Consider the following 15,000-nt stretch of genomic DNA (forward strand, 5'->3'; position numbering starts at 1 on the left):
CCCACTGGATCAGGGATGTATACACCTGATTACACTCAGCTCTGGCGTTTGTGTGTTTGCGTGTGTGTTCCTGGTAAATGTTTGTCATCTTTTGGATTAAGCAGGATATCAGACCTAATATTCTCACTTCACTCCACCGAGTGTGTGTGTGTGTGTGTGTGTGTGTGTGTGTGTGTGTGTGTGTGAGACTCGTGACTTGGAGTAGGTCCAGATGTCCATATGTTGCCAGGCAGGGCCATCTGGTAGATGAAGACGCAATGAGTCTACATTGACCTTGTGTGTGTGTGTGTGTGTGTGGGTGTGGGTGTGGGTGTGGGTGTGGGTGTATGTATGTGTGTGTATGTTTATGTACGTGGTTGGTTTGATTTGTGACAGTCAAAAAGTAAATGTCAGTATATGTTAGATTAGGGCAGAGAGATTGAAGACACACACACACTGTACAGATTTGCTCTTATTCTTCCCATGACAGTGATGAACTGCAGAGTACTCTGACTGCACACCAGGGTGTTATTTACTGTGTCGCTGGTAGATTAACCTTTAATAGAGCCTATGGTTCTTTCAGAGTAACGTAGCTGTAGATAGCTGGTGCTGCTCTGCTAGTAGACCAGGTGTGTGACTGACATGAGCTGCATTGGTGGATATGTTGTTGTGTTGGAGGGGATGAGGATCAGCATATCCTGCTACAGTTCTGTTCTCTACTGCTGCCTGGTCGACTGTTCTCAATCAACCTGCAACTGAGGAACACAGATGCCTCTTTCTCCATTTCTGTGCATTCGAATCACATTTCATGCATATTTCTCTCTCTGTCTCTCTCTCTCTCTCATTCTCTCTCTCTCTCTCTCTCTCTCTCTCTCTCTCTCTCTCTCTCTCTCTCTCTCTCTCTCTCTCTCTCTCTCTCTCTCTCACTGGAATCCTCTGCTTGCACCAGGTTACTAAGCAACCAGAACCCTGTTGAAACTGTGTCAGCAATAAACAGACAGATGGAGAGAGAGAGAATAACAGATAAATAAAAAGGGATACAATAATTATACCAATATAGTGATGTAAACAACTATGGATTACCTTTGACACATGCTGTGACGAAACAACCTTCACTTCACATCACCGACTTACCTACCTACCTACCTACCTGTCTGTCTGTCTGTCTGTCTGTCTGTCTGACTGTCTGCCTGTCTGCCTGTCTGCCAGTGATGTGTAATTGTGTGGAGATTCTCCTGCATTCACCTGCCGCTGGTTCTCTGGAACTGAAAGTGATTCTCTCCAGCTGTTACCACAACCACTCTGTCTGTGTGTGTGTGTGTGTGTGTGTGTGTGTGTGTGTCCTCAGGGCTCATCTGGGTAATGTTAGTGTGTGTGTGAGAGTGTGTTAGTGTGTGTGTGTGAGAGAGAGAATGTGTGTGTGTGTGTGTGTGAGAAAGAGTGTGTTAGGGTCAACAGACAGCAGCTCAAGGACAAGGTGTAATTTTGCCCCTCATGTGTGTGTGTGTGTATGGTTTAGGTTTGAGGGCCAAGCCCTCCAGGTGCTGCTCTATTCCTGGAAAGCTTCGGTCACCCCATACGTTACACACACACACACACACACACACAGTACCTTCACCTTGGGACACATGCTGTATAAACTCCCCTTGTAGTGCCCTTTACTTGCTCTTGAGAAAGCACACACACACGTACACACACATACACACAAATACACACGTACACCACACACACACTCGACAGCTACCCAACCAAGGTTTTTGCGTTTCAACCAACACAGAGCAGAGCTTCCAGAGCAGCAGCTCTGTGTCTCCAGGAGGAGCACATGGCTGACAGGTCTGTGTGGCTGCAGGAGGGGGGGCGGTCTCAGGGAGACTCCCCTCCCAGAAAGGGGATCCTGCTCTGCCTGTGTCACTGCCTCCCCTGCCCCTCTGTCCCTCTGCCCCTCTGCCCCTCTGCCCCTCTGCCCCTCTGCCCCCCTGCCCCCCCTGCCCCTCTGCCCCTCTGCCCTCTGCCCCTCTGCCCCCCTGCCCCTCTGCCCCTCTGCCCCCCTGCCCCCCTGCCCCCTCCTGCCCTCTGCCCCCCTGCCCCTCTGCCCCTCTGCAGGAGGGAGGGAGGGATTCAGGGACATGTTGATTTATGTTATTTTTCAGAGTCTCCTGATCCTTAGGGAAAGTCCTGCATGTACAGTACAGAACACACATGCACACACACACACACACACACACACACACACACACACACACACACAGGCAGCGCTGGGGGAGACAGTGAGCAGGACATTGCTGGGGGAGCTTCAGAGGAAGGTACTGCACATGCTCCAGATGGTGAAATAAATGATTAATCAACTCAATCAAATAAAATACAGCATCTGGTGAGAAGCTCAGTCGAATGCCCAAAGATGGAGAGAGAGGGAGAGAGAGAGAGAGAGAGAGAAAGAGAGCAAGAGAGAGGAAGCTCACAATATGAGCAGCAGAAGAGCATGGAGGAAGAAAAGGAAAATAGGAAAAGGAGGGAGTTGAATGAAAGACTGCAGAAAGATATGAGGAGGAGGAGGAGGGGGAGGAAGAGAGGGGGAGGGGGAGGAGGAGGAGAGGAGGAGGGGGAGAGGAGGAGGGGGAGGAGGAGAGGAGGAGAGAAGGAGGAGGGGAGGAGAGGAGGAGAGGAGGAGGGGGTGGAGAGGAGGAGGGGAAGGAGGAGGAGAGTAGGGGGAGGAGAGGAGGAGGGGGAGGGGGAGGAGGAGGAGGAGGAGAGGAGGAGCGGGAGGAGGAAGGGGTGGAGAGGAGGAGGAGGGGGAGGGGGTGGAGAGGAGGAGGGGGAGGAGGAAAGGGGGAGGAGGAGGAGAGGAGGAGGGGGAGGAGAGGAGGAGGGGGAGGAGGAGGGGGAGGAGGAGGAGAGGGTGAAGAGGAGGAGGGGGAGGAGGAGGGGGAGGAGAGGAGGAGGGGAGGAGGATGAGAGGAGGGGGTGGAGAGGAGGAGGGGGAGGAGAGGAGGAGGGGGAGGAGGAGAGGAGGGGGAGGAGGAGGAGAGGGGGAGGAGGAGGAGAGGAGGGGGAGGAGGAGGGGGAGGAGAGGAGAGGAGGAGAGGAATAAGAGAGTGAAAGCTGGCAGGAGAAGAAACAGAGAGATAGAGATGAGAAGAACAAAGGGATGGAACCATAATGAACACACACACACAACAGTCTTCTAGTGAAGCCCAGACTTGCAGAGTCAGGTCAATAGCACTAAACTATACTATCAATCCTTCTTTGCTCCTGTAATTACTCCACCCATCCATCCACACTCCTCCTCTCCTCCCCCTTACCCCCTCTCTCATGTCCCCCGCCTGCCCCCAGCGCTCACCTGCTGACTAACTGGAGCTGTCTGCTGCCCTCCACCTGCCCTTCAACTCTCACCCCCCCACAACGGGGACGGAGAGATGGAGAGATAAAAAGGGAGGAGATAAAGGTAAAAAGAGAGAGGAAGGGACAGGGGACAAGTGGGAGCTAGGGAGAGAGAGAGACAAGAGAAAGAGAGAGAGACAGGAGAAAGAGACGGGAGAGAGAATATGAGAGAGAGAGACAGGAGAGAGAGAGACATGGAGAAAGAATAAAACATGGAGGATGCAATCCATTTGTGATGCATTATGGGTTATGATGACTCGACGGATCCTCCACTCACACATCCTGTCCCAGCGTCTGAGAGCTCCATTAGCCCCAATCCACTCTGGGACAGCACTTGATCAATGTTGTGGTGTCTGTCTTGGTGTGCGTGTGTCTGCCAGCAACTATCTTAAAGCCCAAACCCATCGATCTCGGTGACTGGAGTGTGTGTAGACGCTGATGTGAGAGACGCTCTTAGCTCTGTGACCAGGAGCTGCCCTGTGACCAGGAGTCGCCTGTGACCAGGAGCTGCCCTGTGAACAGGAGCTGCCTGTGACCAGGAGTCGCCCTGTGACCAGGAGCTGTCCTGTGATCAGGAGCTGCCCTGTGACCAGGAGTCGCCCTGTGACCAGGAGCTGCCCTGTGACCAGGAGTCGCCCTGTGACCAGGAGCTGCCCTGTGACCAGGAGCTGCCCTGTGACCAGGAGCTGCCCTGTGACCAGGAGCTGCCCTGTGACCAGTCCTTAACTGGGATATCTTCTCCCAGTCACAGTGCATCGAAGCAGGGCCTCAGTTAACTTCTCTGGCCTAGCCTGTGTGTCTGCTCCTGTCTCACTGCTCCGTACCTGTCTCACTGCTCCGTACCTGTCTCACTGCTCTGTACCTGTCTCACTGCTCTGTACCTGTCTCACTGCTCCATACCTGTCTCACTGCTCTGTACCTGTCTCACTGCTCTGTACCTGTCTCTGAGCAGCAGTGGTTCAGCCCTTCTGACAGCTTTCGGTCTTTGTTCTCTTCATGTGTCCTGCCTCTTGATTATGCACCACTCTCCCTCTCTCCCTGTCTGTCTCTATCTCTCTCCCTCTCTCCCTGACTGTCTCTATCTCTCTCTCCCTGTCTGTCTCTATCTCTCTCTCCCTCTCTCCCTGTCTGTCTATCTCTCTCTCTCCCTCTCTCCCTGTCTGTCTCTATCTCTCTCTCTCTCCCTCTCTCCCTGACTGTCTCTATCTCTCTCTCTCCCTCTCTCCCTGTCTGTCTCTATCTCTCTCTCCCTGTCTGTCTCTATCTCTCTCTCCCTCTCTCCCTGTCTGTCTCTATCTCTCTCTCTCCCTCTCTCCCTGACTGTCTCTCTCTCTCTCTCTCCCTGTCTGTCTCTATCTCTCCTTCTGCCTCCTTTCCTGCCTCCCTCTGCCTCTCTGAGGTGCAGTCTGTGTTGTATATGCACCAACACTCACCTGACATCTCCACTACAGCTGGTTTGACAGTGTACCTGTTTGTGTGTGTGAGCGTGTTTGTGTGTGTGTGTGTGTGTGTGTGTGTGTGTGTAAGAGAGAGAGAGAGAGAGAGAGAGAGAGAGAGAGAGAGTGAGCTCAATGCAGGGGTGTAAAGCTTCTTTGTCACCAGGATGTTATACTGCAGTGCTACTCTGCCCTTTGTGTGAGACCTAAAAATATATTGTGTGTGTGTGCGTGTGCGTGTGTGTGTGCACATCACTGGCTCTGTACATCAGCAGTTCTGTGTGTTTTTTGTGCATTACAGTGGGTGTGTTACACCAGACTGGATGCTGTTGAAACATCCAGTAACTCTGCTGCCTGGAGCCCAGCTCAGGTGCATGAGCCTGTGTGCAAGTGCCACTCTGCACACGCGTGTGTGTGTGTCACAGAGAGAGACCGAACGGGCCTCAGAAAGTGTTGACTGGGAAGATTAAAGAGGAATTAGACAGAGGAGGACCACAGCAGCCACACATCCACCTGCTGTTTAATTCCTGAGGAGACAGAGAAAGGAGAACGGACAGGTCATGGGCATGGGTCTTTGTGAAGGTTGGAGCCGTGTTCTAAGCGTGTAAGGATTTGTAATCTAAGCATTTAGTGAGGCTCCTACAACGTGACTTGGATCCTGCAGTGTGCTAGAATCATGCATGCACTCGATGTTCAGAAGTTGTTTATAGAACCAGGAGAAGGTTAAGGTTAGGGTTAGGTTAAGTTTAGGTTGTAAGGATTAAGGTTAGGGTTAAGTTTAGGGTTAGGGACTGGATGTAGGAAACCAGGAGATGGCAGAGATGGCAGAAGTACACACATCCTTCACTCAAGTAGAAGTTCAGATACTCATGTTTAAAAATACACTGGTCCCCCCCCAAAAATCTAACCTCTCGTTCCCCAAAAAATTCTGAACCTTTAGAAACTTGTTTTCAAAAAATATAATCCCCAAACCATTTTTTCAAACTTTTTTGTCAACCTTTAGATTTTTTTCCCCATAACCCTTTTTCAAAGCTTGAAAAAAAATATTAGGAAATATTTTCTAAACTTTTAGAAACTTTTTCAAGTAGAAGTAGGCCTACATATACTCATGTATAAAACACATTTTTTTCAAACTTCGAGAAAAAAATACTTTTATCTCACACAAAACATTTAAAAATGCTAGCTTTTTCCAAACTATTTTTTCAAGGTTTTATAAAAAAATAAAAATCTTGTTGTCTTCTGTCTTGCTCTATAGTAGCTTTTACTAGGTTACGTTTGTTGTGCATGAAAGACAGGAAATAAAAAAGGCACAAAAATACATAATATTGCCAGCCAAATACAGATTAAAACTAAAGTAACAAGCCTGGCTTTAAAATGTAAGAAGTAGAAAGTACAGAAATTTGTGTAAAACATTTAAGAAGTTAAAGTATAAAGAAAACAGACAAAAAAACACATTGTGAAGGACAGAACTGATACCAGAAAAATCTTCTTAAGTACAGTAAAGTAGTATTTGTTCTTGTTACTTCCTATCTCTGGGAAACAGTGAGAGCAGTAGAGTCAGATAGAGACCCAGTTGTTCTACGTGTCAGGGGAGGCAAACTGCTGCCTCTACAGTCTCAGTACCGCTAAGGACAAGCTGGGTGTCATTCACCTCCCATTTCACAACTCAGACGTACAAAATACAACCCTAGGAACACACACTTCTCTGTGTGTGTGTGTGCCAGCTGGTCAGCGCGTATATGCTTGTGTGCATGTGTTTGTGTCTGCGCCTGGTAAGTGAGAGTGTGTGCTAGTGTGTGTGTGCTAGGTGTGTGTGTGCTAGTGTGTGTGTGTGCTAGTGTGTGTGTGTGCTAGTGTGTGTGCTAGTGTGTGTGTGTGCTAGTGTGTGTGTGTGCTTGGTGTGTGTGTGTGCTAGTGTGTGTGTGTGCTAGTGTGTGTGTGTGCTAGTGTGTGTGTGTGCTAGTGTGTGTGTGTCTGTCCTGTACCTTGTAGTGGCTGCAGAGAGGGTCCAGGGCTCTGGTGAAGGGCTGGATGGTTCTCCTGTGTAGCATCCATCCCGTCTGGTGTAAACTCTGCCTCCACACTGTCTCCTAATTAGAGCTCTGCATCACCCTGGGAATGCCCATTCTGCTGCTCATGCTGCAACTCAGCACTAGCTGTGTGTGTGTGTGTGGTGTGTCAACAATGCACCACAGCTTTAATCTGGGGTGCAAACAGTCTCAACTGACTAAAACGCCAAAGCAAGTACTATGTTCTAATTTGGAGCCATTATTAGAGTCCGTCCTTATTTGGCTCTGTCTCTCTCTCTGTCTCTTTCTGTCTCTCTCTGTCTCTCTCTCTGTCTCTCTCTCTCTCTGTCTCTCTGTCTCTCTGTCTCTCTTTCTCTCTCTGTCTCTCTTTCTCTCTCTGTCTATCTCTCTCTGTCTCTCTCTCTCTGTCTCTCTTTGTCTCTCTCTCTGTCTCCCTGTCTCTCTCTCTCTGTCTATCTCTCTCTCTCTCTCTGTCTCTCTCTCTCTGTCTCTCTCTCTGTCCTCTCTCTCTGTGTCTCTCTGTCTCTCTCTCTCTCTCTCTCTCTCTGCCTCTCTCTCTCTCTGTCTCTCTGTCTCTGTTCCTGTCTTTCTTTCCTGTCTCATTTTTTTGTCTTATTTTTCTCCAATCTTGAAACACGGCTCCAGAGAGCCATGTGCCTGCCTGCCCAGGTGGGGGTAGTTAGTGAGTCCTAGCTGGGCATGGGAGGGTTCTTACTGCAGTGTTGTCCAGTGTTCTCCCTAACCCTGCGGCTCCACGTGGTTCGAGCACGTGTCCATGCTCGTCATTCTGCTCAACTGTGTCACTCTGGGGATGTTCCAGCCCTGCGAGGACGTCACCTGTCAGTCAGACTGGTGCCTCATACTGCAGGTGGGTACCTTCCTCCCTGTCACCCTGTCTCCCTGTCACCCTGTCACCCTGTCACCTGTCACCCTGTCTCCCTGTCACCCTGTCACCCTGTCACCCTGTCACCCTGTCACCCTGTCACCCTGTCTCCCTGTCACCCTGTCACCCTGTCTCCCTGTCACCCTGTCACCCTGTCACCCTGTCACCCTGTCACCCTGTCTCCCTGTCACCCTGTCACCCTGTCACCCTGTCACCCTGTCACCCTGTCACCCTGTCTCCCTGTCACCCTGTCACCCTGTCACCCTGTCTCCCTGTCACCCTGTCACCCTGTCTCCCTGTCACCCTGTCACCCTGTCACCCTGCCCGACCCTGTCTCCCTGTCACCCTGTCTCCCTGTCACCCTGTCACCCTGTCTCCCTGTCACCCTGTCACCCTGTCACCTGTCTCCCTGTCTCCCTGTCACCCTGTCTCCCTGTCTCCCTGTCACCCTGTCTCCCTGTCACCCTGTCACCCTGTCTCCCTGTCACCTGTCACCCTGTCTCCCTGTCACCCTGTCTCCCTGTCACCCTGTCACCCTTCACCCCTGTCACCTGTCTCCCTGTCACCCTGTCACCCTGTCTCCCTGTCACCCTGTCTCCCTGTCTCCCTGTCACCCTGTCTCCCTGTCACCCTGTCACCCTGTCTCCCTGTCACCCTGTCCACCCTGTCACCCTGTCTCCCTGTCACCCTGTCTCCCTGTCTCCCTGTCACCCTGTCACCCTGTCACCCTGTCTCCCTGTCACCCTGTCACCCTGTCACCCTGTCTCCCTGTCACCCTGTGTCCCTGTCACCCTGTCACCCTGTCTCCCTGTCACCCTGTCACCCTGTCACCCTGTCTCCCTGTCACCCTGTCTCCCTGTCACCCTGTGTCCCTGTCACCCTGTCTCCCTGTCACCCTGTCTCCCTGTCACCCTGTGTCCCTGTCACCCTGTCACCCTGTCTCCCTGTCACCCTGTCTCCCTGTCACCCTGTCACCCTGTCACCCTTCAACTCTCTCCAACTTCCATCCTCGACCAGACTTTCCTAGTCAGCCTGGTGATTGTAAGACCTCACTACGCCTGTGTGTGTGTGTGTGTCACTAGGTCCTCGATGACTGCATCTTCGCCTTCTTCGCCGTGGAGATGGTCGTCAAGATGGTGGCTCTCGGCATCTTTGGTTCCAAGTGTTACCTTGGTGACACCTGGAACCGTCTAGACTTCTTCATCGTCATGGCAGGGTGGGTACTGTGACGTCACCAGCCTCACCTGCATACCAGCAGGAGAAGCCGGCAGCTTCAGATCACTTCCTCCTCACCTTCCCTGTCTGCTGATGGTCACCTCAGACAGCAGCATTAGGCCTCACACACACACTTACAAACACATATCTGCTCAGCCAAAGGGCAGGTTATCTCCAAACGTTGCCCCACACAAGACAGAGATGGAGGATGTTACTGCAAGTGTGTGTGAGTGTGTCTGTGTGTGAGTGTGTCTGTGTGTGAGTGTGTGTGTGTGTGTGTGTGTGTGTGTGTGTGTGTGTGTGTGTGAGCGTGTGTGAGTGTGTCTGTGTGTGAGTGTGTGTGTGTGTGTGTCTGTGTGTGAGTGTGTGTGTGTGTGTGTGTGTGTGAGTGTGTCTGTGTGTGAGTGTGTCTGTGTGTGTGTGTGTGTGTGTGTGTGTGAGTGTGTGTGTGTGTGAGTGTGTCTGTGTGTGAGTGTGTGTGTGTGAGCGTGTGTGAGTGTGTCTGTGTGTGAGTGTGTGTGTGTGTGTGAGTGTGTGTGTGTGTGTGAGTGTGTCTGTATGTGAGTGTGTGTGTGTGTGTGTGTGTGTGTGTGTGTGTGTGTGAGCGTGTGTGAGTGTGTCTGTGTGTGAGTGTGTGTGTGTGTGTGTGTGTGTGTGTGTGAGTGTGTGTGTGTGTGTGTGTGTGTGTGTGAGTGTGTCTGTGTGTGAGTGTGTGTGTGTGTGTGTGTGTGTGTGTGAGTGTGTGTGTGTGTGAGTGTGTGTGTGTGTGTGTGTGTGTGAGTGTGTCTGTGTGAGTGTGTGTGTGTGTGTGTGTGTGTGTGTGTGTGTGAGCGTGCTTATATCAGTCTATACCATGTTTTCAGCCTTTGATGGAAACATGGCAGATAGGGATTTATGATAGAGCGCATGTTTCTGTAGACTGTCAGTGTCAGATGAGTGTGTCTTCACTTCACTACACACCACTACACCTTGTTTATCTTGTGCAAGTGCTGACACAGACTGGAGACAAATGCTCATGTGTGTGTGGGCTGTGTGTCTCTGGCTGTGCAGGATGATGGAGTATTCTCTGGATGGACACAACGCCAGCCTGTCAGCCATCCGTACGGTCCGGGTCCTCCGGCCTCTCAGAGCCATCAACAGGGTCCCCAGTGAGTGACCTTTAACCCTTCACCTGACCTTTAACCCTTCACCTGACCTTTAACCCTTCAACTGACTTTCACCCTCACCCCAAACTATACACTAACACAGGACCCTAACCCTAAAACCCTGGACCACCACCTGCATGCCAGCCCAGGTTACTGCAGCCAAGGTTACTGCAGCCAAGGTTACTGCAGCTAAGTTTACTGCAGCCAAGGTTACTACAGCCATGGCAGCCAGGGCTAGCTCTTGGTTTCAGTATTGGCCGTAAGTTGTAAAAGAAGAAGTCAGTGTATGTTTCAGAGTAGAGGGCCGTTATGACGCGGTGCTGTGTGTTTGAGTAATCACCCCACTTTTCCAGAATAAGGCAGCTCTTAGCGTGTGAGAAGGGGCACTTACAGTGCTCCTGCAAGAATAATGATGATGTGTACATGTGTGTGTTAAAAGTGTGTGTGTGTGTGTTGATTAGGATTTGAGAGCATGAGTGGTGATGTGAGTAAAGATGATTTGAGGGTGCATGTGTGTGTTAACAGTGTGTGTGTGTGTTAAAAGTGTGTGTGTGTGTGTGTGTGTATTTGTATGGGCCTCTATGACCAAAGCAGGTTATTCAAACACTGTTATAAAGCATTCTAGGTTCTCTAGACTTTACTCATCACCGGCATAAACACACAGACACCCATACAGACATGGATATATACATGCACGTACAGTACACACACACATACAGACATGGATATATACATGCACGTACAGTACACACACACATACAGACATGGATATATACATGCACGTACAGTACACACACACATACAGACATGGATATATACATGCACGTACAGTACACACACACATACAGACATGGATATATACATGCACGTACAGTACACACACACATACAGACATGGATATATACATGCACGTACAGTACACACACACATACAGACATGGATATATACATGCACTTGTGTGTGTGTCTGTGTGTGTGTGTGTGTCTGTGTGTGACAGCAGTAAACAACACACAGACAAAGAATCATAAATAGTCATAATCCTTTCTTACTCGATCACACTCACATTCTCTCTCTCTCTTTTTATAGAAACTCACCCACTTACATAGAGACACTGTCTTTTCACACACACACACACACACACACACACACACACACACACACACACACACACACACACCCAGCAGCCGAGGAGCCAGACTCGGTCCATGTCCAGCAGTGTGAGGGTGTGAGGCGGGGGGTCGGTCCATGTCCAGCAGTGTGAGGGTGTGAGGGGGGGGGTCGGTCCATGTCCAGCAGTGTGAGGGTCTGAGGGGGGGGTCGGTCCATGTCCAGCAGTGTGAGGGTCTGAGGGGGGGTCGGTCCATGTCCAGCAGTGTGAGGGTCTGAGGGGGGGGGTCGGTCCATGTCCAGCAGTGTGAGGGTCTGAGGGGGGGGTCGGTCCATGTCCAGCAGTGTGAGGGTCTGAGGGGGGGTCGGTCCATGTCCAGCAGTGTGAGGGTCTGAGGGGGGGGGTCGGTCCATGTCCAGCGGTGTGAGGGTCTGAGGGGGGGGGGTCGGTCCATGTCCAGCAGTGTGAGGGTCTGAGGGGGTGGTCGGTCCATGTCCAGCAGTGTGAGGGTCTGAGGGGGGGGGTCGGTCCATGTCCAGCAGTGTGAGGGTCTGAGGGGGGGGGGTCGGTCCATGTCCAGCGGTGTGAGGGTCTGAGGGGGGGTCGGTCCATGTCCAGCAGTGTGAGGGTCTGAGGGGGGGGTCGGTCCATGTCCAGCAGTGTGAGGGTGTGAGGGGGGGGGGTCGGTCCATGTCCAGCGGTGTGAGGGTCTGAGGGGGGGGGTCGGTCCATGTCCAGCAGTGTGAGGGTCTGAGGGGGGGGGTCGGTCCATGTCCAGCAGTGTGAGGGTCTGAGGGGGGGGGGTCGGTCCATGTCCAGCAGTGTGAGGGTGTGAGGGGGGGGGTCGGTCCATGTCCAGCAGTGTGAGGGTCTGAGGGGGGGGTCGGTCCATGTCCAGCAGTGTGAGGGTCTGAGGGGGGGGTCGGTCCATGTCCAGCAGTGTGAGGGTCTGAGGGGGGGGGTCGGTCCATGTCCAGCAGTGTGAGGGTCTGAGGGGGGGGTCGGTCCATGTCCAGCAGTGTGAGGGTCTGAGGGGGGGGTCGGTCCATGTCCAGCAGTGTGAGGGTCTGAGGGGGGGGGGTCGGTCCATGTCCAGCGGTGTGAGGGTCTGAGGGGGGGGTCGGTCCATGTCCAGCAGTGTGAGGGTCTGAGGGGGGGGTCGGTCCATGTCCAGCAGTGTGAGGGTCTGAGGGGGGGGGTCGGTCCATGTCCAGCGGTGTGAGGGTCTGAGGGGGGGGGTCGGTCCATGTCCAGCAGTGTGAGGGTCTGAGGGGGGTGGTCGGTCCATGTCCAGCAGTGTGAGGGTCTGAGGGGGGGGGTCGGTCCATGTCCAGCAGTGTGAGGGTCTGAGGGGGGGGGGTCGGTCCATGTCCAGCGGTGTGAGGGTCTGAGGGGGTGGTCGGTCCATGTCCAGCAGTGTGAGGGTCTGAGGGGGGGTCGGTCCATGTCCAGCAGTGTGAGGGTCTGAGGGGGGGTCGGTCCATGTCCAGCAGTGTGAGGGTGTGAGGGGGGGGGTCGGTCCATGTCCAGCGGTGTGAGGGTCTGAGGGGGGGGGTCGGTCCATGTCCAGCAGTGTGAGGGTGTGAGGGGGGGGTCGGTCCATGTCCAGCAGTGTGAGGGTCTGAGGGGGGGGTCGGTCCATGTCCAGCAGTGTGAGGGTCTGGGGGGGGGGTCGGTCCATGTCCAGCAGTGTGAGGGTCTGAGGGGGGGGGTCGGTCCATGTCCAGCAGTGTGAGGGTCTGAGGGGGGGGGTCGGTCCATGTCCAGCAGTGTGAGGGTCTGAGGGGGGGGGGTCGGTCCATGTCCAGCAGTGTGAGGGTCTGAGGGGGGGGTCGGTCCATGTCCAGCAGTGTGAGGGTCTGAGGGGGGGGTCGGTCCATGTCCAGCGGTGTGAGGGTCTGAGGGGGGGGGTCGGTCCATGTCCAGCAGTGTGAGGGTCTGAGGGGGGGGGTCGGTCCATGTCCAGCAGTGTGAGGGTCTGAGGGGGGGGTCGGTCCATGTCCAGCAGTGTGAGGGTCTGAGGGGGGGGTCGGTCCATGTCCAGCGGTGTGAGGGTCTGAGGGGGGGGGTCGGTCCATGTCCAGCGGTGTGAGGGTGTGAGGGGGGGGTCGGTCCATGTCCAGCGGTGTGAGGGTCTGAGGGGGGGGGTCGGTCCATGTCCAGCAGTGTGAGGGTCTGAGGGGGGGGGTCGGTCCATGTCCAGCAGTGTGAGGGTCTGAGGGGGGGGGTCGGTCCATGTCCAGCGGTGTGAGGGTCTGAGGGGGGGGGGTCGGTCCATGTCCAGCAGTGTGAGGGTCTGAGGGGGGGGTCTGAGAGGGACCCGTCTGCATCCGCTGACCTGGGTCGTCCTGCAACACGCTCTGGGCTAGCGCAACAGCACTCAGTGTGTGTGGTGTGTGTGTGGTGTGTGTGTGTGTGTGTGGTCTGCAGCTTGATCAGCCTGTCCAGAGCTGAGCTGGAGCCTTGGCTGGAGGACGTTCAGAGTGTGACAAGGCTGGGTCAGGGTCAGACCTAGTTAGCCTCTCATCATTATCATCATTATCATCATTATCATCATTATCATCATTAGCATCATTAGCATCATTATCATCATTATCATCATTATCATCATTAGCATCATTATCATCATTATCATCATTAGCATCATTAGCATCATTAGCATCATTAGCATCATTAGCATCATTAGCATCATTAGCATCATTAGCATCATTATCATCATTAGCATCATTAGCATCATTATCATCATTACCATCATTAGCATCATCAGCATCATCAGGATAATTCGCACAAGCAGTCACAAAACATACAGAAATATACATCATACAAAAACCACACAACACGTGTGTGAACACATGACACACAGCACGACATGTGGATCAACACAAAGTAACACAAGCTCTCACATGATGCATCATGTCCACACGGCACATACAGGATGTTCTGCACAGCAACCCAAACCTGGGGCCTAGACTACGAAGCTAGTTCAACACACCCAGGATATATTTTTGTTAACTGGCTTCTATACAATTGTGTACAACTGTTGCGCTTAAAGCTCACACACTCCTAAACTACACCACAGGCTGGGTCCTGGCCCAATGAGAGATGTCAGAAATACTCCAATGTTTCATTTCCTGTTGCCCTCTATCTCCCTCTTTACCATACATATGAACATTCTCATTTTCAAATCTCATTGTGTGTGTGTGTGGTGTGTATGGTGTGTGTGTGTCTCTGTGTGTGTGTATGGTGTGTGTGTGTGTGGTGTGTATGGCGTGTGTGTGTCTCTGTGTGTGTGTATGGTGTGTGTGTGTGTGTGTCTCCAGGCATGCGTATCCTGGTGACCCTGCTGCTGGACACTCTGCCCATGCTGGGGAACGTGCTGCTGATGTGTGTGTGTGTGTGTGTCTCCAGGCATGCGTATCCTGGTGACCCTGCTGCTGGACACTCTGCCCATGCTGGGGAACGTGCTGCTGCTCTGCTTCTTCGTCTTCTTCATCTTCGGCATCGTGGGCGTGCAGCTGTGGGCGGGGCTTCTGAGGAACCGCTGCTTCATGGGGGAGGACATCCGATCGTGAGCTCTCCCTCCCTCCTTCTCTCTCTCTCTCTCTCTCTCTCTCTCTCTCTCTCTCTCTCTCTCTCTCTCTCTCTCTCTCTCTCTCTCTCCCTATCTATCTCTCTCTCTCTCCCTCCTTCTCTCTCTCTCTCTCTCTCTCTCTCTCCCTATCTCTCTCTCTCTCTCTCTGTCCCCTCAACCCTCTCTCTCTGCGTCTCCACCACCTGGTGTGTGTGTCTCAGGGCAGTCTGTGTGTGCTGGGATGTGATGGGAAAT

General features: G+C 52.8%; 1 protein-coding gene across 1 annotated transcript in view; it reads left to right on the forward strand.

Annotated features, from left to right (window-relative positions):
* The window catches only part of cacna1ha (calcium channel, voltage-dependent, T type, alpha 1H subunit a), a 52,208-nt gene that overhangs the window by 12,725 nt on the left and 24,483 nt on the right, over positions 1-15,000 (forward strand). Inside the window, 4 exon segments of the mRNA XM_067232777.1 lie at positions 7,580-7,691; positions 8,789-8,922; positions 9,972-10,069; positions 14,583-14,742. Of these exon segments, the coding sequence (XP_067088878.1) occupies positions 7,580-7,691; positions 8,789-8,922; positions 9,972-10,069; positions 14,583-14,742 (504 nt within the window).

Source organism: Osmerus mordax, chromosome 3, assembly GCF_038355195.1.
Source record: "Osmerus mordax isolate fOsmMor3 chromosome 3, fOsmMor3.pri, whole genome shotgun sequence".
Classification (NCBI taxonomy): domain Eukaryota; kingdom Metazoa; phylum Chordata; class Actinopteri; order Osmeriformes; family Osmeridae; genus Osmerus; species Osmerus mordax.